Source organism: Carettochelys insculpta, chromosome 19, assembly GCF_033958435.1.
Source record: "Carettochelys insculpta isolate YL-2023 chromosome 19, ASM3395843v1, whole genome shotgun sequence".
In the NCBI taxonomy this organism is placed as follows: domain Eukaryota; kingdom Metazoa; phylum Chordata; order Testudines; family Carettochelyidae; genus Carettochelys; species Carettochelys insculpta.
The window spans coordinates 26,490,293-26,516,517 of NC_134155.1; the positions used below are offsets into that span (position 1 = coordinate 26,490,293).

General features: G+C 52.7%; 1 protein-coding gene across 1 annotated transcript in view; it reads right to left on the minus strand.

The window, feature by feature from the left end:
* Positions 1 to 26,225, minus strand: part of MLXIPL (MLX interacting protein like) — a 63,564-nt gene that overhangs the window by 30,601 nt on the left and 6,738 nt on the right. Inside the window, exons 2-7 of the mRNA XM_075014137.1 lie at positions 12,566 to 12,672; positions 12,147 to 12,229; positions 11,722 to 11,811; positions 10,012 to 10,056; positions 3,147 to 3,345; positions 1,506 to 1,586 (exon numbers count right to left, since the gene is read on the minus strand). Of these exons, the coding sequence (XP_074870238.1) occupies positions 1,506 to 1,586; positions 3,147 to 3,345; positions 10,012 to 10,056; positions 11,722 to 11,811; positions 12,147 to 12,229; positions 12,566 to 12,672 (605 nt within the window). The remainder of the gene's footprint in view (positions 1 to 1,505; positions 1,587 to 3,146; positions 3,346 to 10,011; positions 10,057 to 11,721; positions 11,812 to 12,146; positions 12,230 to 12,565; positions 12,673 to 26,225) is intronic.

Here is a 26,225-nt window from a genome sequence, read left to right on the forward strand (position 1 = left end):
GTGACCAGCTACACAGCTCCTCACTGACCTCCGCAGGTTGTGCTGGCTGGGCACCTGCGCACCTCGGGCACTTCCTGGAGTGCCCTCTGGAGTCCAAGACCGCAGGCGGGTTTGGGGACAGGCTGGGGCCCATCGACGGCAAGGGGCCATGCTGGAACCTTGGGGTGGGGCTGAAGTGCAGAGGGGCCTGGGCTCAGCTGCCTCTCTCATTTGCTCCTCCTCCTGCCTCCCCCCTGCAGCCCCTCTCCTCTGCACGCCCAGTGTCCCGCACCAGCACCACGTCCTGGGCTGTCCACAGGCAGCTCTGCTCTCCCTGACTAGTCTCTGCAGCTGAGGCTCCTTTCGCCCCACTTTCATGGTCTGACTCTGTTCTGATCCCCTCCCGGCCCTTTCTCACCCTCGAACTCGCTTAGCCCCTCTGCTCCTATCCCGGTCCGCTGCTCCCACCGCTCACATCCCCCCATGAGGACAGGGCACCCAAGGGTCCCGCCCGCGAGGAGCCTGGCACCCCAGCTTTCAGGTTGGGCCGTCCCCCTCTGTACAGATAGTGGTGCGAACCCCCCACCCCCCAGCCCAGTGGCCCACTCTGGCCTCACTGTCCCCACCTCTGGGGCAGGACTGAGTTGTGCCCCTCCCCTGCACAGGTGCCCATGACCAGAGCAGCTCTCGGCTGAGGAGGCCAGTTGTGGGAGCAGGGCTGGGGGCACAGCACTGCCTGGGGGGTGGAGAAACAGCCCCTCTGGGGCTGGCGCCACGTGACTGGAAGCATCAAGTCACTGTCCACCCTGGTAGAAAACCACATGGGGATCCGACTCCCTCAGGGGGAGCCCCATCAGGACCTGCTCGCCTTCCTCCCAGCAGTGTGGGGGTGGCTGTCACCTCTCTCCAGGCCGTGAGCCACAGGCACGGTGGTGAAAGATCCCCGGAGTCTAAGGCTCCTTCTGGGGACCCAGCTCCATGCTGCTGACACAGGCTGTTTCAATGGCCCAGGAGCTGGGGGGGCAGAGAGCTGAGCTCCAGGGGCAATGAGGCTCCCTCCCATCCCCCCAGGCTGCGGCCCCACCCCGTCCCCCAGCTGTGGCAGCGCAGCGGAAAGCAGCTCGTCCCCCAGAGATTTCCTCTTTCTTGTGGGGAGAGTTTTCCTTCCTCTGTCTGCAGCCACCCCCTCGTGGTTTCACATTCCTGTAAAGAGAGCTGCATTTGGAGAAACGCCGTTCCCTGGGAGCTGCCCCAGCGCAGCGCCCGCCGTCCTCTGCTTGCAACACCCCGAGCCTGCTGCCACGGGCACCTTTCACTGCAGTGCGACTGCTCCCTCCTTTGGCTTATGGGTGTGAAATCCCAGGGCCTCGCATCCCCTCTTCACCCTACCCACTGCCTTTCCGCAGCCCCTGCTTGTAAGCCAGAGGACAGCCTTGCACTCCAGCCCATAGCGACTTAGCTCATGGCAGCATGCAGCCCCAGCCCACTGCACAAACACACAGTCCTCTACCAGGGCAGGCTCCTACCTGAGATCTCCATAAAATCATCGAGATTTGGCTGCAGTGGGGTCAGGCCAGGCTGGATCATGTCGGCATTCCCAGTGTACGCTGCAAAACGGCAGAACCAGCCCATCAGTTCCTGCTCCCCATAGCCATCCACATATGCCCCATATTCCCTGGCTTCGTGTGCCACCAGCCGGGGCATGCGTAGGAGGCAGCCAAGTACTCATCTGCTCCAGTGCTAATACTGGACAACCACCAGCCCCTGCTGTTACCACCCCAGCCTGAAGCCTGTCTCATCTGCACCAGGCTGGGGAGGTGTTTCCCAGCCCTTCCTGCTGTTCGGGGAAGCTAGAGCCACAGGAGGGGTGCTGCATTCCAGGGGGAGGTTCTCCTTCCCTCAGGCAGGAGGGAAAGGCTGAGATGGCAGGGCCCCTGGAGTGTGAGGGCCTGTCCTGCCCCAGCCAGGGAGGGTTCAGCCATGCAGGGGGATGTGCTGCCCTGCAAGGGGAAATACTAACTCCAGTTCTTATTTTGCACCTTTCAGCAACGTGGCTCAGCACATCTGCAAAGCAGATCACTGTTATTTTCCCCATTTTTCAGCTGGGGAACCAGAGGAACGAGGTGGGACATGACTTGCCCAATCTCACCCAGTGGCAAAGGCAGGAAAAGCAGCTAGGGCTTCTGAGTCCCAGCCCTGTGCGCCGGCTTCTCGGCCGCACAGTACCTCGCAGGGAAAGCACGGGCAGCCTGAGGGGCTCCCTGAGACCCTGCCCCACTGGGACTGTCGCTGCAGTTTCTAGGGAACGGTCCTGTCTCAGCCCCACCTCTTTGGCTGACTTTCTGACACAAGCCCATGGCTCTGGCCACTGGGGGCTATCAAAGAAGCCACCGATCATCACGGCAGCTGGATCCCACGTCACCTGCTTTACACTGCACCTTCTTTCACCCGGCTTGGCATTCTCTGGCTTCTGTTCTAACTTGCTGTGCAGCACTACCCACCAGCCACGCTCCACCCCAGAGGGGGCTGCATGCCCATGGTGACTGAGCTAAGCCTTGGGGTCCCCTGTCGGGAAGGTGCTCTGGAAGTGCTGTCATTAGCGCCCGGCCACTGCCCCAGCTCTGGCTCCCTCCCTCTTATTGTTTGCTCCCCCGTACACATGGGAAGGGCTGTCTCTGCTCCAGCTGGGCGGCTCATGGTCTGCCAGGTGCGGGAGGGGCACTGCCTGTGGCACCTCATTAACACGACTGTACTGCTGTGGGCGGCGCCACGCTGGGGCACAGTCGGGGGCCAGCCCTCCCCTAGTGCGCAGGACAGTCCTGCATTTCGAACGCCAAAAAGGTGCCCCGACTTATTTTGTAACTATTCAGGCCGCTGGGGCCTGGGGGTGGGGGTGGCGGCGGGGGCGCTCGTGGCCACCGCTTCCCTGGGGCTGAGGTGGGGACGCCAGCTCCCCAGGGCTTGGTGCTGCCAGGAGAAGCCACCCCTCTCCCGCCACACCTCCCTGCCCCGCACCTGGGACAGGGGGCTGTGGTGGCCCTAGGACACAGGGGACCAGAGTTCCTTGTCCCAGGGCCAGGCATTATGGAAGCAGGAAGATGCGAATGGCACCTAGGACAGGCCCCCAGGGCAGGCTCATGGGTGAGAACATGGTCTGAGGAACTTGCCGTCCTCGGGGAGCGTCTGGTGGGGGCAGGGGGCCTGCGTCATGGTGAAGAGCGTGTCTGAGATATCTGAAAGGAAGCTGTCCAAGTCGAAGGGCTGCCGCCTTCCAGCCTCCTCGTTCTCATCCCCCAGCAGCATGGGCACCACACTGGAGAACAGCTGGTTGCACCACTTCTCCGACGGCTTCCACATGCCTTCGTCCTGCATGAGACAGGCCATCAAAGAAGGCCCCCAGAGACCTCTCCCCAGGCAGTCCACAGCCTCCCCAGCACCTCCCTCCTGCAACACCTCTCCAGAGGCAGCCCCTTGCCACCTGCCCCAGCACCTCCCTTTGCCCTGCACTTCCCACTAGGCAGCACCCCCGCCTCCTCCGACACCTCCCCTCTGCACCTCTTTTTGGGCACCCCCCTGGGCACCTCTCCTCTGCACCTTTCCTTGGGCAGTTCCCCAGGAGCGATCTTTGAGCGCTTCTTCTCAGCAGCCTCCCTGCCTCCCTGTCCCCTCTCATCAAGCAGTCCCTGGCTTCCCTGCGGCCTCCCTTCACTGGCAGTTCCCTGGCCCTTCTCCCCAGCAGTCCGCCCTGGCCTCTAGCCCCAGGCAGCCCCCTCTGGTTGTGCTTGGTGGCTGGTGCTGGTTTCATGCCCTCTGCCCTTCAGCCATTGCTGGTCCCAGGGAGCTTTTAATCCAGCATGGGGTTTTAACTTCCCAGCCAGGCCACCGCCACACTCTACCTACTTAGCAAGGGTGTGTGTGTGTGTGTGTGTGTGTGTGTGTGTGTGTGTGTGTGTGTGTGTGTTTAGTAGTGCTTTAGCTAGGGTGTGTGTGTGTGTCTATGTGTTTGTGTGAGTCAGTGCTTTGGCTACGGGGGGTGTGTGTGAAGCAGTGTGTTAGCTGGGCGTGTGTGTGTCTGTATGAAGGAATGCTTAAGCTAGGGTGTGTGACTGTGTCTCAAGGGCTACGTCTACACGTGCCCCAAACTTCGAAATGGCCATGCAAATGGCCATTTCGAAGTTTACTAATGAAGCGCTGAAATGCATATTCAGCGCTTCATTAGCATGCGGGCGGCAGCCGCGCTTCGAAATTGACGCTCCTCGCCGCCGCGTGGCGCGTCCAGACGGGGCTCCTTTTCGAAAGGACCCCGCCTACTTCGAAGTCCCCTGATTCCAATGAGCTCATGGGAATAAGGGGACTTCGAAGTAGGCGGCATCCTTTCGAAAAGGAGCCCCGTCTGGACGCGCCGCGCAGCAGCGAGGCACGACAATTTCGAAGCGCGGCTGCTGCCCGCATGCTAATGAAGCGCTGAATATGCATTTCAGCGCTTCATTAGTAAACTTCGAAATGGCCATTTGCATGGCCATTTCGAAGTTTGGGGCACGTGTAGACACGGCCAAGGAGTGCTTTAGGTGGGGGGGTGCATGTGTGTGTGAAGCAGTGCTTGATAGGGAGCCCTTGGAAGAGGGGAAAGTGATCAAAAGCAGCCAACATGGATTCACCAGGGGCAAGTTGTGCCTGACCAGTCTGATTAGCTTCTATGACGAGGTAACAAGCTCTGTGGATATGGGGAAGTCAGTGGATGTGATATCCCTTGACTTCAGCAAGGCTTTTAATACGGTCTCCCACAACAATCTTGTCCATAAGTTAAGGAAATATGGATTGGATCCCCGGACTATAAGATGGATAGAAAGCTGGCTTGATGGTCGGGCCCAACGGGAAGTGGTCAATGGCTCAATATCTGGATGGTGGTCGGTTTCAAGCGGAGTGCCGCAAGGCTCGGTTCTGGGGCCGGTGTTATTCAACATCTTTATTAATGACCTGGATGAGGGACTGGGTTGCACCCTCAGCAAGTTTGCAGATGACACAAAACTAGGGGGAGAGGTAGATTCGTTGGAGGGTAGAGAGAGAATCCAGAGGGATGTGGATATATTGGAGGACTGGGCCAAAATCTGATGCGGTTCAACAAGGAGAATTGTAGAGTCCTGCACCTGGGGTGGAAGAATCCCAAACATTGTTACAGGTTAGGGACCGACTGGCTCAGTAGTAGCAGAATGGAAAGGGACATAGGGGTTATGGTGGATGAAAGGCTGGATATGAGTAAACAGTGTGCCCTTGCAGCCAAGAAGGCTAATGGCACAGTAGGGTGCATTACGAGGGGCATTTCCAGCAGGTCTAGAGAAGTGGTTGTTCCCCTCTATTCGGCACTGGTGAGGCCACATCTGGAATATTGTGTCCAGTTTTGGGCCCCCTGGTATAAAAAGGATGTGGATTTGCTGGAGCAGGTTCAGCAGAGGGCAACAAAAATGATTAAGGGGCTGGAGCACAAGACCTATGAGGAGAGGCTGAGGGATTTGGGCTTGTTTAGTTTACAGAAGAGAAGACTGAGGGGTGATTTAATAGCAGCCTTCAACTTCCTGAAGGGGAGCTCTGAAGAGGAGGGTGAGAAACTGTTCTCAGTGGTGTCAGATGGCAGAACAAGGAGCAATGGTCTGAAGTTACAGAGGGGGAGGTGTAGGTTAGATATTGGGAAAAACTACTTCACCAGGAGGGCGGTGAAGCACTGGAATGTGTTACCTAGACAGGTGGTGGAATCTCCATTCCTAGAGGTTTTTAAGTCCCGGCTGGACAAGGTCCTGGCTGGGATGACTTAGTGGGGGTTGATCCTGCTGGAAGCAGGGGGCTGGACCAGATGACCTCCTGAGGTCCCTTCCAGCCCTGGGATTCTGTGGGTGTGCTTGTGTGAAGCAGTGCTTTAGCCAGGGGGTGTTTGTGTATGTGTGTGAAGCAGTGCTTTAGCTAGAGTGTGTGTGTGGGGGGGTGAGTCTGTATGTGAAGCAGAGTTTTACTTAGTGTGTGTGTGTGAAGCAGTGCTCTAGATAGGGTATGTGTGTGTGCTTGTGTGAAGCAGTGGTTTGATTAACATGTGTGTGAAGCAGCGCTTTAGCCAGGGGTTATGTGTCTTTGTATGAAACAGTGCTTAAGCTAGGGTGTGTGTGTGTGTGTGTGTGTGTGTGTGTGAAGCAGTGTTTTAATTAGTGTGTGCATGTGTGAAGCAATACTTTAGCTAGAATGTGTGTGTTTGTGTCTGAAGTAGTGCTGAGGCTGGGGTGTGTGTGTGTATGTGCGCGCGCGTATTGGTGTGAAGCAGTGCTTAAGCAAGGGTGTATGCGTGTGTCGGGGGCAAATCTATATGTGAAGCAGAGGTTTAGCTGTCTGTGTGTGTGTGTGTGTGAAGCACATTGGTAAAAATAACCCCAACTATACTTACAAGATGATGGGGGCTAATTTAGCTATAACTAATCAGGAGAGAGATCTTGGAGCTACTGTGGATAGTTCCTTGAAAACTTCTATGCAGTGTGCAGAGGCAGTCAAAAAGGCAAATAGGATGTTAGGGATGTAGGGAATGTGGCAGCAGGAACGCAAGGTTACTGAGGCTGGGGGGAATGTGTCTCCCAGAGATCATTTGCATGAGAATGCAAAGGTGTGCATGTGTGATACCTTTTCAGGCAAAGCCTAATGGGTAGCAAGTCAGCCATGAGATTTGGTCTGTTGTAAACATGTTGTTGTAGAATCACAATTTAAGCTGACACTCAGTGTGGGAGTTGTGAGATCTCACCAGTGCTCTGGGTTGTTGTGGGGGACAGGGCAGTCGCCATAGCTGTGTAAGACATTGATTGCACAGGGCTCCCTGGTTTAAAACATTGTAAAGTTGGAGGGAGGGAGTTTGCTGAATGTCTGGGTTCTGTCTATGGAGTGGCTGTATAGCTATGAGCCTATCTTGACTATTCCCCCTCACCTGTTAAAAGATAGGGTTAGATATTAAAGTGTTCATATAAACTCTACTAGAGATAAAAAACTAAAATTGCAAAGTGGTGGCTGAGGCCGTGCAGTGCTAAAATCACAGCATTCTGGCTCAGGCTGATCCTTAGCACTGTGATCCTTAAGGGTGTAATGATGGTGGGTGGTCGGTAGGAGGTGGAGCAGAGGGCAACTGGCAGGCAGCTGGTAGGAGAAGTGGCCAGCAGGTGGCAGCAAGGGGAGGCTGCAGGCAAGCGGACAGCTCGTACTGCCCTGGTGATGTATCTGGGCTCTGGGTTTGGGACTGCACTGCTGGAGGTTCACCCTGTAGCTGTGTGTGTGGGGTAAAGGGCCAAGAGCCCCAGCAAAAGACTGGGTTCTACTGCATATGGGGATGGGATCTGGGTGAAGTGGGTTTGTCTCTTCTTTGCTTAGATACACTGCGTCTGTCACTGTAACCTGGGGTAGGTTATGGTCATTGAACAAGCTGTTTCTATCTCAGACTCTGTGCTTGCAAGGCAGGGGGGAGAACCGCCTTACAAGCACCCAGCATGTGGGGTGAAATTGTCCCAGGCACTGGGTGGGGGCTCAAGCCAGTTGGTTGTATCCTTGACAGGAAACCCCCCAGAAGTTGAACCTGGCCCTTTTGGCAGGCATCTGGCATTAATAGAAGGGTTACAGGTATTATTCAAAAAGAAAATAAGACAAGGGCCGTGTCTACACTAGCCCCAAAGGTCCATCCAACCCAATATCCTGTCTGCCAACAGTGGCCAGTGCCAGGTGCCCCAGAGGGCGTGGACCGAAGATAATGATCAAGCGATTTGTCTCCTGTCATCCATCTCCAGCATCTGACAATCAGAGGCCAGGGACACCATTCCTACCCTTGGCTAACAGCCTTTTATGCACCTCACCTCCATGAATTTATCTAGCTCTTTCTTAAATTCTGTTATAGTACTAGCCTTCACAGTCTCCTCTGGCAAGGAGTTCCACAGGTTAACTATGCACTGAATGAAGAAGAATTTTCTTTTATTAGTTTCAAACCTGCTACCCATTAATTTCATTTGGGCTATGTCTACACTAGCCAAAAACTTTTTGGGACACGTGTAGACATAGCCATAGTTATCAAGGTTGCCAAATCAGAAAAATTGTAATCAAGGTGGGCAAATCAGAAGAGCTGAGGGGCGGTAGGAGGTGGGGGAGTCCTAGTGCCCCTTGGCTCTTCTAATTTACCCACCTTGATTACAGTTTTTCTGATTTGTCAACCTTGATTACTGTTTTTGGTTCTCTGTGCCTTAAATATTGAGTCTGTTCTGGTCTGGCTATGGGCTGAAGAAGTGGGTCTGTCCCATGAAAGCTCATCACCTAACAAATTATTTTGTTAAAGTGCTACTGGATGGCTTTTTTGTTTTGATAGTATATAGACTAGCATGGCTGGCTCTCTGTTACTAGGTAGGGTATGTGTGTGTGCTTGTGTGAAGCAGTGTTTTAATTAGTGCTTGTGTGAAGCAGTGCTTTAGCTGCGGGTATTTGGGTATGTGTGTGAAGCAGTGCTTTAGCTGGGGGTATTTGGGTGTGTGTGAAGCAGTGCTTTAGCTAGGATGTGTGTGTGTGAGGGGGTGAATCTGTTTGCGAAGCAGCGGTTTAGCTAGGGTGTGTGTGTATGTGTGCGTGTGTGAAGCAGTATTGTAATTAGCGTGTGTGAAACTGCTTTAGCTAGGATGTGTGTGTGTTTGTGGGTAAGTCTGTGTGTGAAGCAGAGGTTTAGCTAGGGTGTGTGTGTGTCTGTGTGGGGCTGGAGGGGGCTAGGGGAGTCACACTCAGGGGTGAGTCACTCAGGTGCTGGTGGGGGTAGGGGAGGCACAGGGACCCCAGCAGCTGGAAGCTGACTGGGGCCCTGGCCTGGCAGTGCCAGGAGGGGGAACACTAGCTGGATGCAGCGAGCGGGGAGGGAGACCCCCGACCCCGCAGCTGGAAGCCAGCTGCAGTGTGGAGTCCTGGCCCATAGCCCCAGCCTCATGAATCCCCACCAAGTGCTGGGGGGCCCCCGGCCCCTGGAGCCCTGGACCAGCAGCACCACCCAGGGAACCCCAGCTGGATATGGGGAACACCTGACTGGAACCGGACGGAGCACAGCCCTGAGCGACTGTCAGCCCCCAGTTCCAGGCTTAAGTCTGCGAACCCCCACTCTACCTACCTCATGTGAGCTCTCTGCCCAATATATTGTAAACATGTGGGCGGACAGTTCCCTGCCCTGAAGCACTGAAATGGTACTTAATTTAATTGATGGTTTAACTGCCCGATGGCTGTTAATCCAATTAAGAAGTTGAGTACCATTTCAATGTGAATGATTGATTCCCAAACCGGTTAGCCAGCACCTCCATGGAATGGGCCATTCTGTTAATGACCTGAGAGGCTGCATCTTACTGCAGAGGAATTTTCATACTACTTTGGAAGGAGCGGCTGCTGAATTCTCTTTTATGTTTAAATTCAACACATTAACACGTGGTTTGAACCAGGATGACAATTTTCTAGCTCATTATAGGGGCTCGTTTGCATACTTGGCTTTATCTAATTCTTGACTCCCCCCCCACCCCTTCCCCTCTGCTCTCTGATTTGCTCACCTTGATAATTTTTTTCTGATTTGTCAACCTTGATAACTATGTTTGGTTCTCTGTGTCTTAAATATCGAGTCTGTTCTGGTGTGGCTATGGTCTGAAGAAGTGGGTCTGTCCCAGGAAAGCTCATCACCTAATAAATTCTTTTGTTAGTCTTTAAAGTGCTACTGGCCTGCTTTTTTGTTCGGATAGTATATAGACTAGCACAGCTCCCTCTCTGTTACTATTCAACGTTAATAGTTTCTTAAGAGCCACCTGGGGATCCCCCGAGCCCAGCCAACCCTTTCCAAATGGAATCGCCACCCAGGATTGGCTCTAGCGTACTCTCCCGGCTCCAGCAGCTGGGGCTTTAAGAAAAACACAGATCTCATGAGAGAGGTGATTACACCACAAGAGCGGGCAGTACCGGGCACCAACCTTCCTCATCCCGCAGCATTAGGCCACCCCGAGGGGCACTCACCTGCTTCGGGCCGGAGATCTCACCCTCCCGGCTGGACTTCCGAAGCTGCAAGGAAAACACGGCCTGTCAGATGCTTCTGGTGGGGGAGCCAGGTGGGGGAAGACCTATAAGGAGCAGTTCAGTGCAGCCCAAGCAAACACCAAGGGGAACAAGACTCTTTCCTTTGGGCAGGGCTGTGGTCTCCAGCCCTGGGGTGAGGGCAGTGCTGTAGGTGGCATCTAGACCCTGGCACCCTTAAGTGTGGATTTCCCCTACTACTGACCAGGACTGTGGCCCCTAGTGCTGGTGAAGTGACAACAGTGGTTTTACATGTATTTCCTTTACTATGGCTCTGAGCCTTTCCCGACCATACCCCAGTGGGACCACAGGCTGCGCAGGGAGGAAAGGTGGTATCTGAGATGCCTCGCAGCGCCCTGCCCTTGTCTTGATGGAACTCCGGCCCAGTAGGTAAGTGGCAGGCAACAAGTTCCACCCCTGGCAGAGCAGCTACTCTTCACCCCTCCCTAGGTAGGGAGACCACCCACCCCAATTTTCCCAGGACAGTCCCGTATTTAAGCTGCTCACAGGCACCCCGACTTTTTTGAGAAAATAGGCAAATGTCCTGTATTTTGTGGGGCTCCTGTTCCCTGGCACCCGGCGCCTTGGGATGGCAGCTTCTCCTGCCAGGGAGCTCCTCCGCCGGCTGTCCGCTCTGTTCCCTGGAACGCTGCACCTTGCAGCAGCAGCTCCTGCTGCAGGGGAGCTCCTCTGTGGGGCAGCTGCCCCATTCCCCAGCACCCCACAGTGGCAGCCCCCACTGCTGGTGGACTCCAGAACTGGGTGGCTGCCTCATTCCCTGGTGCCCTACACTTAGGGGAGGCAGCTGCTGCTGCCAACGAGCCCCTCCACGGGTCGGCTGACTTGTCCCCGGCCTCCTGTGCCCCAGGAAGGCATTTCCTGCTTCATTGCCTGGTTCGCCCTGCTGGGAGGCTTTGCAACACCCCCCACCAGTGGGTTCTGGAGCCCCCATCCTCTGCTCCCATTCATCCCTGGTGTCTTCCCACTGGAGGCTACAGAGCCCCCATCCCTGGAGCCTCACCCTGGAGCAGCAGCCCCCATTGCCAAGCAGCCCTGACATGGGACAGCAGCCCTGCCCTATCCCTGGAGGCCAGCGTCCCCCATTTGCCACAGGGCAATGTAGTCACCCTACCCCCAGGGCTGCCAGTCCCTGCTCCACTCCAAATGTGGGTCTGGAGACAGGGCACACAGCAGGAACCCAAGACAAACATCAGGCGGCATCACCCTGCCTAGAGCCAGCAGATTTCCAAGGAAATCCCCCTTTGCTCTGTCCCATTCACATGTGCCTCGGATGGCTGATTGATGGGGCACGAGAGACCACTGGTGCTCAGGGAAGCTCAGTCCCCAGGATCCTGCCGTGGGCAGGCCAGGTTAAGCCACGTGTGGCCTAGGGGCGGTGGGAGTGAATAGTTCAGTACCACACGGCCAGGCCACCGAGATCTGGGGCCTGCCCTCTGTATCAGAGAGAAGGGGCCGTGTGCAGTCCACCCCCCAGTGACAGGTGCAGTCCTCAGCCTCCCAGCAAGCTGCCATCACAGACAGTGTTCTGGGGGCTGGTGGGGATATGGTGCCCAGCACTGTAGTGTCTGGACCCCAGCACTGATCGGAGCACAGCCCCAAAGCAGGGAGCCGCGGCGGAGGGGAGCCACTGACCCGCTTCTTGTAGTAAATCCTCCACTTGTGATACTCCTTCATCACCACCTCGATCCGACGCTTCCAGTAGTTCCCCTCCAGCACGACAGCCTAGCGAGGACGCAGCCGGCACACAGGTCACAGGCACCCAAGTGTCAGCTCCCCACACAGACAGCTCCTGCCCCGCTCCCCACAGCTCCCCTCCCGGGAGAGGCCTGAGACTCGCATCCCCTGCCCCAGCCGCAGGAGTGCAATGTGACTCCAATCTGGGCACACGGCCTCTCGGCTGGCTCTGTTCTCAGCCAAAAGAGAAGCCAGTGAATATCAGAGCCTGGGGCCTGCAGAAACAGCCCTCCCACCACTGCCCCCAGGCTGAGCGCCAGCTAAACAGTGACCCCCAGACCCCAGCCAGGGCTCCAGCGTGAACACCCCCCTTGGCTACACACCTCTGGCTTCCGGTGCTCATCAGCCTCAGAGCCCTCCAGGGGGGTGACAAACCCACACACAGGGCTCTTCCTCCGTTCCACATCTGCTCAGGAGAGATCGGTGTCAGGGTCTGGTCGCCCCTGCCCCACCCCAGCGTTCAGGGAGTAGACCCACCCCATCCCCACCCACTCCAGAGACGGGAGTGACCCCTCCCCCACCTCATCCAGGGAGCTAGGACTTGCCTCCTCCACCATCCATCCCCACCCCAGCCAGAAAGGGGACCCGTCGTTCTCGCTCAGTCGCCTCCGAGTCCCTCCCCAGAGAGAAGATCAGCTCCTCCCCCGCTTTGGGAGTCATCTCCCACTCCCCAGACCAGGGCCAGGCTCCTGCAGGGGGAGGATTCAGTACCCAGCCTCAGGGAGCCAGGCCATGTACTCACACTGGATGTACCAAGCTCTCCAGATGGCGTTGTTGAGGCGGATCTTATCCCGGCAAAGCAGCCTCAGACCCTTGAAATTCTTCCACTTTGGAGACACCAACTTCCCACTGAAACACCAAGCACAGAAGAAGGATGGGCTGCGATGGGAATCGGGATATAGAAGAAGGTTGGGCCCAGCAGCACCATTCAGCAGAGGAGTTTCCAGGGCTTTACAAACCAGCCATAATGGTGCTTCACAAACTCCTGTGGGTAAGGTAAGGGATAGCAGCGCCTTCTTCACCCCAGAAAGGCAGCCACTTCTGGGGTGGATCCAGGATGGGGGCAGCTGTTAACAGCTCCCAGCTACGCTACTGCACAATGTACCAAAGGAAGCTCTGGGCCAGGCAGAGATCACATGCTGCTTTGGGCCTGACCTTGGGGCTGAAAGCAGTACTGGAGCAGCATCAGGTTCAGAGCTGCCAAGAGCTCTGCAGGTCCATTTGTGGAGCTCTACAGCCATTACTAGAAATGCTGCAAATGCGACCATGCAACATTTTGGATGACTGGAAATATTTTGTATATGACCACACCCCCCGGCTAGATTCAGCACAGCCTGCTCCAGCCAGCAAGGGGGCAGGATGTGGGGGATGCCTGGGGAAGGAGGCTTTGTGGGGTGTCTGGCTGGAAGACCGGGGGCTGTCCAAGAGTGTTTATACACCAGAGTGGGACACCCCCGCCCTCCTCCAGGTCCAGGTCCAGGTCCTGCCCTGCACCCACTTCCCCTGCCCCTGCACAGCACTCACCGTTCACACCCTGCCCTACACCCACTTCTCTCCTCCCGAGTCCAGGCCCCGACCCCCCCAGGCCCCACTGAACACCCACCTCCCCTTCCTTGACTCCAGGCTCTGCCCTGAACCCACTTCTCCCCTGCTTTGGGGCCTGCCCCATGCTGTCCCTCCCTCTCTTGGGTCTACACAAGCTCCCACTCCTGTCTGCTTCCCCCGACCTGGGTCTGCTCAGGATCTCTCTTTCCCTCCCTTCCCTGCTTGCAGGGCCTGGCCTGCACCCTTTCTCCCTGTATCCAGGCTCCCAGAGGCAGCATTGTTTGTTTTACAGCTGGTTGCGGTGGCTGCAGTGCCACTAACGGGCCTCATTACACTAATCCATGCAGCTGGGCTCAGGTGATCACATCCACTTCAAGCCCAGAGAGCAGCTGGGTGGCCACAGCCGCGTCAGGCAGCAGAGCTTGGGGCAGTTGCCCTTAGGGTAACTTCAGGCAGGGGCTTCAAGGCTGCTTGTGCAGAGCAGGAGTGAGCCAAGGCCTGCACAGGGCTGGCTCCAGGGCTGGGGGCCTGATAGTCTCATAGAACACTCATAGCAGGACCAAGCACCCTGGAGACCAGCATTTCCCAGAACGTGCTCTGCGGCCCAGTACCCGACCTGAGAGATTATACAAATGGCTGCGCACGGTCCTGTTCATTCGGTACATTTACATTTTCCCATGTAATTAAGTTAATAACAATAAGTGAGGCACTTAAGTATTTTATATCCAGATTTATATTATTATGTACTGTTATTATTGTGAATAAATAATCAAGAGTGAAAATTGATTCATTTTTCATTCATTGTTTTATATGTGTTTATATTTCTGAGCCACAAAAAATGGTACTAAAAAAACCAGGTTCCAACAAAATAAAGTTTGGGGAACCCTGCTCTAGACCAAGGGTCAGCAACCTGCAGCTCTTTAAGAAGTCATTTGATGCTCTGGACAGGGTAGGGAGGGGAGATGGGGTTGCCTCGCTCTGGAGAAGGGGAGAGGGAGTGGATTGAAGCAGGGGAGGGGAGGCTGGCGGTACTTATAATTTTTTTAAAGGGGTACTTTAATAAAAAAAAAGGTTGGGAGATACTGGCGTGGACGGTTGATGTGAACATTGCTCCTTCCTGCTTCAGAGCCTGTCCCCACGCGCAGCGTTTTCCTGACCTTCATTTGCTCTCCAACCCAGGGGTGAAAGAAACTTAAAATTTCTAACAGGTACAAATCACTCTGTGTGCACTGTTCTTAAAATAGCGGTGACAAAAAGTCAGGTTTGATGTTCCTTCTTGAGGATTGTCTCGTATTCACACACATCGTGGCTCTTGAAGTATTGATTTTGTAACCAAATTTGAAAAAAAAAGGTTCTTCTTGCTATTTTGGTTGCAGACCCTTGTTCTCGACCGTCTCTGGTATGTGTCTTTCTAACCTGTTCTTAAATATCTCGAGCGATGGAGATTCCACAGCCTCCCCAGGCAATTTATTCCAGTGTTTGACCAGCCTGACAGTTAGGAAGATTCTCCTAATGTCCAACCTAAACCTCCCTTGCTACAGTTCAAGCCCATTGCTTCCTGTCCCATTCTCAGAGGCCAAGGAGACAAATTTATCTCCCTCCTGCTTGTCACCCTCTTTTAGGCACATATCTCCTCTCAGTCTTCTCTCTTCTAAACTAAACAAGCCCAGTTCTTTCAGTCTTCCCTCAGAGCTCATGTTCTGCAGAACTTTCATCATTCTCGCTGCTCTTCTCTGGGTCTTCTCCAATTGGACAGCTGGGGCCTGGGGCTGGGTATGCTCCGGGGTTGGAGAGATGGGATAGTCAGGACTTGAGGGCTGGGGCTACGTGACAGCAGGGGCCAGGGCTCACTAAACACGTCAGTGTGCCCAGGCCCAGGTCCAACCCTGGCAGTGGTGTCTTGCTTATCCCTCCGGCGCACGCAGGGCATCCGTGTCCCACTGCTAGAAGTGCTTGGGAAGCAGATTTGGAGCTCAGCCCTGCAGTCCCTGCCGTGGGGGTGGGGGTGGGAGTGGGGAGCCTGCAATCTGTCGTATCCCTCCTCCCCAGCCTTAGAGGCACAGACCTGGCTGGGACCACCTTCACAGCACCTCCTCGGAGAGGCACGGCAGGGCCTTGGGGTGTCAGTGAGGGAGTGGAACAGCACAGCAGGAGAGCACTGTGTCTGCTCCAGGTACTGAGTGGCTGGGCCTCCCTTTGCCAGAAGAGTTCACCCCAGCCCATGTCCCCTTGCTGTTCCTGAATTAGCGCCTGGCAGTAGTTCCTAGCTCCTTCTCAGCCCCAGCTGCCACCTCACCCCCACGGCTGCTCTTTGCCTTGTTTAGCTGCTGGCTGGGACACTGTTGTGGCTTCTGTTTTGAGTTCCCCTGGAAAGTCAGCTGGGGTGAGAACATGAGGCCAGGGAAGTGCAATGGCATTCCAGGTGCCAAGGACAAGCCCAGGGCAAGTGTGTGTGGGGTCATTGCAGGCAGGACAAGTATGTTTTGTCCGGCACTGCAGCAGGAATTCTACAGTTGTCCCTCGGGGAGGATGCTCTGTTCTCCAGAAACTGCTCCCGCACCCAGGGCACAGAGGTAGATGTGTCTCCTCTCTTAATACTGGGAGTAGGAGCAACATGCACCAGTGTTTCCAGCAGCACTCTGGCTTTCTACATGGGCCCCTGGTCTGCAGTGCCTTGACGGGGCCTGAGAAGGTGCCCTCCTGGTGTGTCTATGGGCCCATCATGGGCAGCAAGGTGTATCCCCCCAGGCATACTAAAATGGGAGGACTCAGAAGCAGGTGACTCCTGCAGCTCTCTCCTTTGATCTATAGAGCAATCCTCCAAGCCAGCTCCTTCTGCACACCTGGCCCACACTACGCAATACTGACTGGATGGGCAGTGTCCCCCAGAGCCATTGGCCAGTAGCTGAGGGCATGACAGGGTCCTGAAAGAGCCACCCACACGTCTAGAGCAGCTGCCTGAAGGGAGGCCAGAGCCCCTCCGGATTTCTGAGGCTCCAGCACGTGGCGGTACAGCCTCGCTGAGCGCCACACGGACGCTGCTCAGTCTCCGCGGCCACATGGCGAAGCAGCCCCGTCATCCCCACTCCTGGCACAGCGACGTGTCTGCCTGTGAGCGACAAGCTGCACGTGGGAGGCTGCTCACCATCCATCAACGCACTGGGGGAGGGGGAATCTCTCTGTGTTCCACTGCTGCTCCTCCCCACACAACAACAGAAGTCAGTAGGGAGCCAACAGCTTGCAGCCATCCCCAGCCCCGCCTGGGCCTTTCCTGGCCAGGGTGTGGCCAGCCGGGGCTTGGGGGAGCAAATGGTGACCTGCAGCGTGAAGCTGGTGGGACCTGCACAGCAGGGTCTCACCCCAGGGAAGTTCCTGTGCCAATGGCATGAGTGGCACCTGCCCGCTGGAGCGCCCTTCGAGGGCTTTGGAGATGGGGGCACAGTCAAGGGGCAGGAATGTGCTTCACAGAGGGGCGCCTCTGCGATCAACAGGGAATTTGAACTTTCCCCAGAGCTACAAAGCAAACTTCCTGCCAGGGCCAAGTGGGTGAGCCAATGGAGCAGCAGAATTTCTGGGTGCGTGGCCAGTGCCAGCCGACCAAGGTTACATGGGCTCAATCACTGCCAAAAGTGCTGAGCTTCAGCCTGTTGAAGAGGCAGCAGCTCACCCTTCAGCAACAGGATTTAAGGAGCCCCCACACCCAGGCTGAGCACTGTGCCAGATTCATTCCACGGCGCCTTCCTGAGGAGCATCCGGGCAAGAGGGAGACGGATTTAGGGCTTGATTATCCTCATGTTCTTTTCCACCATAAGTCACAGAATCACAGAATCCTAGGGCTGGAAGGGACCTCAGGAGGTCATCTAGTCCAGCCCCCTGCTCAATGCCAGATCAACCCCCACTAAGTCATCCCAGCCAGGACCTTGTCAAGCCGGGACTGAAAAACCTCTGAGTCATCATATTCATCAGGATGATCTTTGCTCCCTGATCCTCCTTGAAGATGGCCCCACCCCTCAGGAGCAATTCCTGGAGGAGAGAGTGGCTAGTTGTGGGGTTACGCTTGAAGAGACAGCTAAGCCACTGGGCTGGCCAGCTGAAATTTCAGAAAGGGAAAGCCCCAGCCCCGATCACAGACACATCTTGCTGGGGTAGAGGCAGCTTCACCCATGGCCTGGGCCAGGGCCTGAGACAGAAAATGGGCAGGATTCTTCTCAAACCAGGCTAGGAAGTGGATCTAGGTGTGAGGCAGTGCTAGGCCCTAGGCAACAGACACATCACAATGAAAGAGGAAAGGGCACTTGAAGAAGCATAAGAACAGCTGTACTGGGTCAGCCCAAAGGTCCATCTAGCTCAGGATCCTGTGTGCCGTGGATTTATATGGAGGCAGTAAGTTATTCTCTGTCTTATTCTCTCCATTTTAATGACACTCTCAGCATTCCATTTGGTTTTTTGAGGGCTACTGCACATTGAGTGGATGTTTTCAGAGAACTATGCACAATGACTCCAAGATCTTTGAATTATTACAGCTAATTTAGTCCCCATCATTTTAAACATATATTTGGGATTATGTTTTCCAATGTGCATGTCTTTGCATTTATCATCGTTAAAATTTATCTGCCATTTGTTGCCCAGTCACCTAGTTTTGTGAGATACTTTTGAAGCTCTTCACAGTCTGCTTTGGTCTCAACTGTCTTAAGCAAGTTAGTGTCATCTGCATATATTGCCAATTCCCTTTTTATCCCTTTGTCCACATCATTTATGAATATATTGACTAGGATGGGTCCCAGTACAGCTCTCTGTGGGACACCACTAGTTAACTCTCTCCGTTCTGAAAACTGACCATTTATTCCTACTCTTTGTTTCCTTTCTTTTAACCGGTAACAGAGAGAGAGCCGTGTTAGTCTGTATTCTAGCAAAACAAAAAAGCAGCCATGTAGCACTTTAAAGACTAACAAAATAATTTATTAGGTGATGAGCTTTCACGGGACAGACCCACTTCTTCAGATCTAAGAAGTGGGTCTGTCCCACAAAAGCTCATCACTTAATAAATTATTTTGTTAGCTTTTAAAGTGCTACATGGCTGCATTTTTGTTTTTCTTTCAACCTATTATCAATCCATGAGAGGATTGCTGGGAAGAGATGGGATACGCCTAATGAAGGGAGGTAAGAGCATCTTTGTGGGCAGGCTTGCAACCATAGTGAGGAGGGCTTTAAATTAGGTTCATTGGGGGATGGTGACACAAGCCCTGAGGTAAGTGGGGAAGGAGGAGGGAACAATAAAGTAGATTTCCTGGGTGAAGAGAAAATGGGCCAATCAGTCACTTCTCTAAGGTGCTTGTACACAAATGCAAGAGGCCTGGGGAACAAACAGGAAGAATTAGAGGCCCTGGCCCAGTCAAAGAAGTATGAAGAGTTTGGAATAATGGAGACTTGGTGGAATGATTCACATAACTGGAGCACAATAAAGGAAGGGTATAAACTGTTTAGGAAGGACAGACAGAGGAGAAAAGGAGGAGGAGTTGCGCTCTATGTGAGGGAGCAGTATGATTGCTCAGAGCTCCAGTATAAGGAAGGGAGAAAAAACAATTGATTGTCTTTGGCTTAAGCTTAGAGGCGGAAACAACAGAGGTGATGTTGTAGTTGGTGTCTGCTATAGACTGCCAGACCAAGGAGATGAGGTAGATGAGGATTTCTTCCAACAGCGAAGAGAAGCTTCCAAATCACAGGCTCTGGTTCTCAAGGGAGACTTTAATCATCTGGACATTTGTTGGGAGATGAATACAGCAGCACACAGACAAACCCAGGAAGGTTTTGGAGAATGCTGGGGATAACTTCTTGGTACAAATGCTGAAGGAAGCAACCAGGGGCCGTGCACAACTTGACCTGCTACTCACAAACAGAGAAGAACTAGTAGGAGAAATATAAGGGGGTGGCCACCTAGGCTGCAGCCACCATGAGATGGTAGATTTCAGGATCCTGACAAAAGGAAGAAAGGAGAACAGTAAAATACAGACCCTTGATTTCAAAAGAGCAGACTTCGACTCCCTGAAAGAACTGATGGAGAGGATCCCTTGGCAGACGAAGATGAAGGGGAAAAGAGTTCAAGAGAACTGACAGTATTTTAAAAAAGTCTTACTGAAGGCACAGGGACAAACCATCCCGCTGCATAGTAAGAAAAGCAAACCATGGAATCACAGGGCTGGAAGGGACCTCAGGAGGTCATCTAGTCCAGCCCCCTGCTTCAAGCATGATCAACCCTCACTAAGTCATCCCAGCCAGGACCTTGTCAAGCTGGGACTTAAAAACTGATAGGGATGGAGAATCCACCACCTCTCTAGGCAACACATTCCAGTGCTTCACCACCCTTCTGGTGAAACTGTTTTTCCTAATAGCTAACCTACTCCTCTCTCTCTGTAACTTCAGACCATTGCTCCTTGTTCTGCTACCTGACACCACTGAGAAGAGTGTTTCACCATCCTCTTTAGAGCTCCCCTTCAGGAAGTTGAAGGCTGCTATTAAAGCACCCCTCAGTCTTCTTTTCTGTAAACTAAACAAGCCCAAATTCCTCAGCCTCTCCTCATAGGTCTTGTGCTCCAGTCCCTCAATCATTTTTGTTGCCCTCCACTGAACCTGTTCCAGCAAATCCACATCCTTTTTTATACTGGGAAGCCCAAAACTGGGTACAATGTTCCAGATGTGGCCTCACCAGTGCCAAATAGAGGGGAACAACCACATCTCTAGATCTGCTCAAAATGCTTCTCCTAACTCATCCTAGTATGCCATTAGCCTTCTTGGGTACAAGGGCACACTGTTTACTCACACCCAGCCTTTTGTCCACCATAACATCTAGGTCTCTTTCCGCTGTACCGCTGCTTAGCCACTCAGACCCCAGTTTATAACAATGCTTGGGATTCTTCTATCCCATGTGCAGGACTCTACGCTTTGCCTTGTTGAAGCACATCAGATTTCTTTTGGCCCAATTTTCCAGTTTATCCAGGTCACTCTGGATCCTATCTCTACCCTCCAGTGTATCTACTTCTCCCCCTAGCTTGGTCTTATCTGCAAACTTGCTGAGGGTGCAATCCAGTCCCTCATCCCGGTCATTAATAAAGATGTTGAAAAACACCAGCCCCAGAACCAAGCCTGGTGGCACTCCGCTTGAAACTGACCGCCATCCAGATATTGAGCCATTGATCACTACCCGTTGGGCCTGACCATCAAGCCAGCTTGCTATCCATCCAGTCCATGGATCCAATTCATACTTCCTTAACTTATGGACAAGAATGTTGTGGGGGACCGTATCAAAAGCTTAGCTGAAGTCAAGGTATATCACATCCACTGACTTCCCCATGTCCACAGAGCCTGTTACCTCGTCATAGAAGCTAATCAGATTGGTCAGGCAGGACTTGCCCCTGGTGAATCCATTTTGGCTACTTTTGATCTCCTTCCCCTCTTCCAAGTGCTCCAAAATGGATTCCTTGAGGATCCACTTGATTATTTTCCCAGGGACTGAGGTGCGGCTGACCAAATATGGTAGGCAACGAGCTTGGCTTAACAGGGAAATCCTTGGTCAGCTTAAACTCAAAAAGGAAGCGTATAAGAAATGGAAACGTATATGGTTGACTAAGGAGGAGTATAAATATACGGCTGCAGAATGCAGCGCAGGAATCAGGAAAATGAAAGCACAATTTGAACCACAGCTGGCAAGGGATGTGAAGGGTAACAAGAAGGGTTTCCACAGGCATGTTAACCATGAAAGGGTTATCATGGAAGGTGTGGGGCCTTTGCTGGATGAAAGAGGTAACCTAGTGACAGATAATGTAAGAGAAGCCAAAATACTCAATGATTTTTTTCCTCAGTCTTCACGGACAAGGACAGCTCCTATACTACAGTGCTAGACAATGCGATATGGGAAGGTGCAGGGCAGCCATTGGTGGGGAAGGAGCAAGTTAAGAGCTACCGAGAAAAACTAGATGTACATAAATCCATGGGTCTGGATTTAATGCATGAAAAGGTACTGAGGGAATTGGCAGATGTCATTGCAGAGCCTTTGGCCATTATCTTTGAAAACTCTTGGAGATCGTGGAAGATACCGATCGACTGGAAAAAGGCAAATGTAGTGCCCGTCTTTAAAAAAGGAAAGAAGAACAATCCAGTGATCTATAGACCCGTCAGCTGCACCTCATCCCTGGGAGAATAATCGAGGGGATCCTCAAGGAATTTATTTTGAAGCACTTGGAAGAGGGGAAGGAGATCAACAGTAGTCAACATGGATTCACTAGGGGCAAGTCCTGCCTGACCAACCTGATTAGCTTCTATGACGAGGTAACAAGCTCTGTGGACATGGGGAAGTCAGTGGATGTGATATACCTTGACTTCAGCAAGGCTTTTGTTACGGTCTCCCACAACATGCTTGTCCATAAGTTAAGGAAATATGGATTGGATCCTTGGACTATAAGACAAATAGAAAGCTGGCTTGATGGTCAGGCCCAACGGGTTGTGGTCAATGGCTCATAATCTGGATGGTGGTCAGTTTCAAGCGGAGTGCCGCAAGGTTTGGTTCTGGGGCTGGTGTTGTTTAACATCTTTATTAATGACCTGGATGAGGGACTGGATTGCACCCTCAGCAAGTTTGCCGATGACACTAAGCTAGGGGGAGAGGTAGATTCAATGGAGGGTAGAGAGAGAATCCAGAGTGACTTGGATAAATTGGAGGACTGGGCCAAAAGAAATCTGATGCAGTTCAACAAGGAAAAGTGCAGAGTCCTGCACTTAGGATGGAAGAATCCCAAGCATCGTTACAGGCTCGGGACTGACTGGCTAAGCAGCAGTGCAGCGGAAAGGGACGTTAGGATTATGGTGGATGAAAGGCTGGATATGAGTAAACAGGGTGCCCCTGTAGCGAAGAAGGCTAACGGCATCCTGGGGTGCATTAGGAGGAGCATTTTGAACAGATCTGGAGAAGTGGTTGTTCCCCTCTATTCGGCACTGGTGAGGCCACATCTGGAACATTGTGTCCAGTTTTGGGCCCCCCAGTATAAAAAGGATGCGGATGTGCTGGAGCAGGTTCAGCAGAGGGCAACAAAAACGATTAAGGGGTTGGAGCACAAGACCTATCAGGAGAAGCTGAGGGATTTGGGCTTATTTAGTTCACAGAAGAGAAGACTGAGAAGTGACTTAATAGCAGCCTTCAGCTTCCTGAAGGTGTGCTTTAAAGACGATGGAGAAAAATTCTTCTCAGTGGTGACAGATGGCAGAACAAGGAGTAATGGTCTGAAGTTACAGAAGGAGAGGAGTAGTCTGGATATTACAAAAAACTACTTTACCAGGAGCGTGGTGAAGCACTGGAATGTGCTGCCTAGAGAGTTGGTGGTCTATTCCTTGATATTTTTAAGTCTTGGCTTGACAAGGTCCTGGCTGGGATGACTTAGTTGGGGTTGATCCTGCTTGAAACAGAGGGCTGGACTAGATGACCTCCTGAGGCCCCTTTCCAGCCCTATGATTCTGTGATTTCCTTGTTTTAGGAGACTCATGATAGGGGTGTATTTCGAAACGGGATGTGAATTTAATAAGGTGGGGAAGAAGGACAGTATCTGGCATTTGGCTCCATTTCTGTCAGGCACAAAACTTTTACTTTTTTCATACTTACGGCGAGAGAGGATGCTACAGATTATGAACAATGTAAACCAACTTTGTTGCAAAAGTTTCACAGAATCATAGAATTCTAGGGTTGGAAGGATCCTCAGGAGGTCATCTAGTCCTGCCCCCAGCCCAAAGCAGGATCAACCCCAACTAAATCATCCCAGACAGGACTATGTCAAGCTGGGAGTTTAAAACCTCTAGGAATGGAGATTCCACACCCTCTCTAGGGCTACGTCTACACGTGCCCCAAACTTCGAACAGGCCATGCAAGTGGCCATTTCGAAGTTTATTAATGAAGCGCTGAAATGCATATTCAGCGCTTCATTAGTATGCGGGCTGCCGCGGCGCTTCGAAAATGACGCGCCTCGCAGCTGCGCGGCTCGTCCAGACGGGGCTCCTTTTCGAAAGGACGCCGCCTACTTCGAAGTCCCCTTATTCCTATGAGCTGATGGGAATAAGGGGACTTCAAAGTAGGCGGCGTCCCTTCGAAAAGGAGCCCTGTCTGGATGCGCCGCGCAGCGGCAAGGCGCATCAATTTCGAAGCTCCGCAGCAGCCCGCATGCCAATGAAGCGCTGAATATGCATTTCAGCGCTTCATTAGTAAACTTCGAAGTTTGGGGCACGTGTAGACACGGCCCCAGTGACACATCCCAGTGCTTCACCACCTTCTGGTGAAACAGTTTTTCCTAATATCCAGCCTACACCTCTCGCTCTGTAACTTCAAACCATTGCTCCTTGTTCTGCCATCTGTCACTACTGAGAACAGCCTGTCTCCATTCTCTTTAGAGCCCCCCCCTTTAGGATTTGATAGTAGGCTAAAAAGGCTGCTATCAAATCACCCCTCACTCTTCTCTTCTGCAAAATAAATAAGCACAATTCCCCCAGTCTGTCCTCATAGGTTATGTGCTTCAGCCCCTTAATCATGCTGAAGCACATGACTTCTCTGTGTTTAGGCGGCTAACATTCAGCTTTATTGAATTCAATAAGGGAACAGATGAGCCAAACTTGACACTAGTAACACCAGGTCCAGCAAGGCTGTTTAAGGCAGCTAACTCTAGTATTTTATACCCTTCCACAAACAAAGCCCAGTGTCAGAGGCAATTAGTTAGAGAATCATAAATCACTTTCCAAAGAGAAACTGTTATCAGCAAAGAGAAACAGGTACAAGGGAGCTGGATCCCCAACTCCAACCAGTTCATTAACACATTCCATAGAGCTCATCCTCCCAGCCATTCCCAAACAGGTCAAGGAAAGGACAGGCTCGCGCGCGCGTGCGTGTGTGTGTGTGTGTGTGTGTGTGTGTGTGTGTGTGTGTGTGTGTGTGTGTGTGTGTGTGTGTGTGTGTGTGTGTGTGCGCGCGCGCGCAGAAGTAAGGGATGTGAAATGGCTTCTATACAAAATGGCTTCCACAATCATTTTCATTGCCCTCTGCTGAACCCACTCCAATGTATCCACATCTTTTCTACAGTGGAGGGCCCAGAAATGGATGCAATACTCCATATGTGACCTCACCACTGACAAGTAGAAGGGAATAACTTCTCTACATCTGCTGGAAATCCTTCTCCTAATGCACCTCATATGCCGTTAGCCTTCTTGGCTACAAGGGCCACTGTTTACTCATATCAAACCTTTCATCCACTGTAATCCCCAGGTCCTTTTCTGCTATGCTGCTACTTAGCCACTTGGCCCCCAGCCTGTAACAATGCTTGGGATTCTTCCACCACAGGTGCAGGACTCTACACTTCTCCTTGTTGAACCTCACAAGATTTATTTTGGCCCAATCCTCCAATTTGTCGAGCTCATTCTGGACCCTATCTCTATGCTCTATCTACCTGTCCCCTAGCATAGTGTCATCCACAAACTTGCTGAGGGTGCAATCCATCCCCTCATCCAGGTCATTAGTAAAGATGTTGAACAATACGAGTCCTAGAACTGTTTCTTGGGGCACTCCATTTGAAACCGACCGCCAACCAGACATTGAGCCATTGACCTCTACGTGTTGGGCCCATCTGTTAAGACAGCTTTCTACACATTTTATAGTCCATGTATCCAATCCATACTTCCTTAACGTATGTGCAAGAACGTTGTGGGAGACTGTATAAAAAGGTTTGCTGAAGTCAAGGTATATCACATGCATTGATTTCTTCACATCCACAGAGCCAGTTACCTCATCATAGAAGCTAATCAGATTGGTCAGGCATGACTTGGCCATGGTGAATCCATGTCGACTACTCTTGATCACTGTCCCCTCTTCCAAGTGCTTCAAAATGGATTTTGTGAGGATTCTTCCCCACCCCACCCCCCGCATGATATGTCCAGGGATTGAGGTAAGGCTGACTGGTCTGTAGTTCCCTGGGTTGTCCGTCTTTCCTTTTCTAAAGATGGGTGCTACATTTCCCTTTTTCTAGTCATCTGGGATCTCTCCTGATGTCCCAGAGTCTTCAAAGATAGTGGCCAAAGGTTCTGCAATGACACCTGCCAATTCCCTCTGTACCCTTTGACCTGATCCTGAAGTGTACAGGAAAAGGTTTCACAATACTGAGGAAAAAAAGGGACACAACCTAGGGTGAGGTTTCAGCTCAGATGAAGGATACCCAAGAAACTAAGGTTTTGCTTGGGGAGTTATCAGAGTTGGTGTGGCCAGTGAATTAATGGGTTTAGAATAGTTCTAGGGACTCATCCCCTTCAGCCTGAAACTACAGTTAATAGATTAAGACCCTAGAGATGTGACCATAGCTGGGAAATAGACTGACAAATATGCAGCTAGCCAGCGTGGCTGTCAGAAGAAAATGAAAGGAGATGGCAACCAAGCTGACTCCAGTACCCCCAACAGAGAGCCCCTGGAGACATGTTCTGGGTCTCAGAGGCTGCTCCACAGAGAGGAGACACCCCCTAAGAATGGGGAATACAGAGACAACACCACAAGAAGCGCTCCCTTAGAGCACTCAGCCTGGCCTATGGGCTGCCCTTCTCAGGGCCTGTGCACAGCGCACCAAACATGTTCTACTGGCCTGGGGTTTGTGAGGCAGACAGTGTGTGGCCTGTAACCCCACCCAGAGGGCCAGGATATAGGTGAAGCTTCCCTGAGCCCTCTGCCTATCAGCGGAACCAATTCAGCAGGTTCCTACGGACACTGTGGGGCCCCCTTAGCAGAGATACCCAGATGTGGGGAAAAGCCATTCTGGTTTCACCACCGACTCTGCACAAGCCACAGCTCT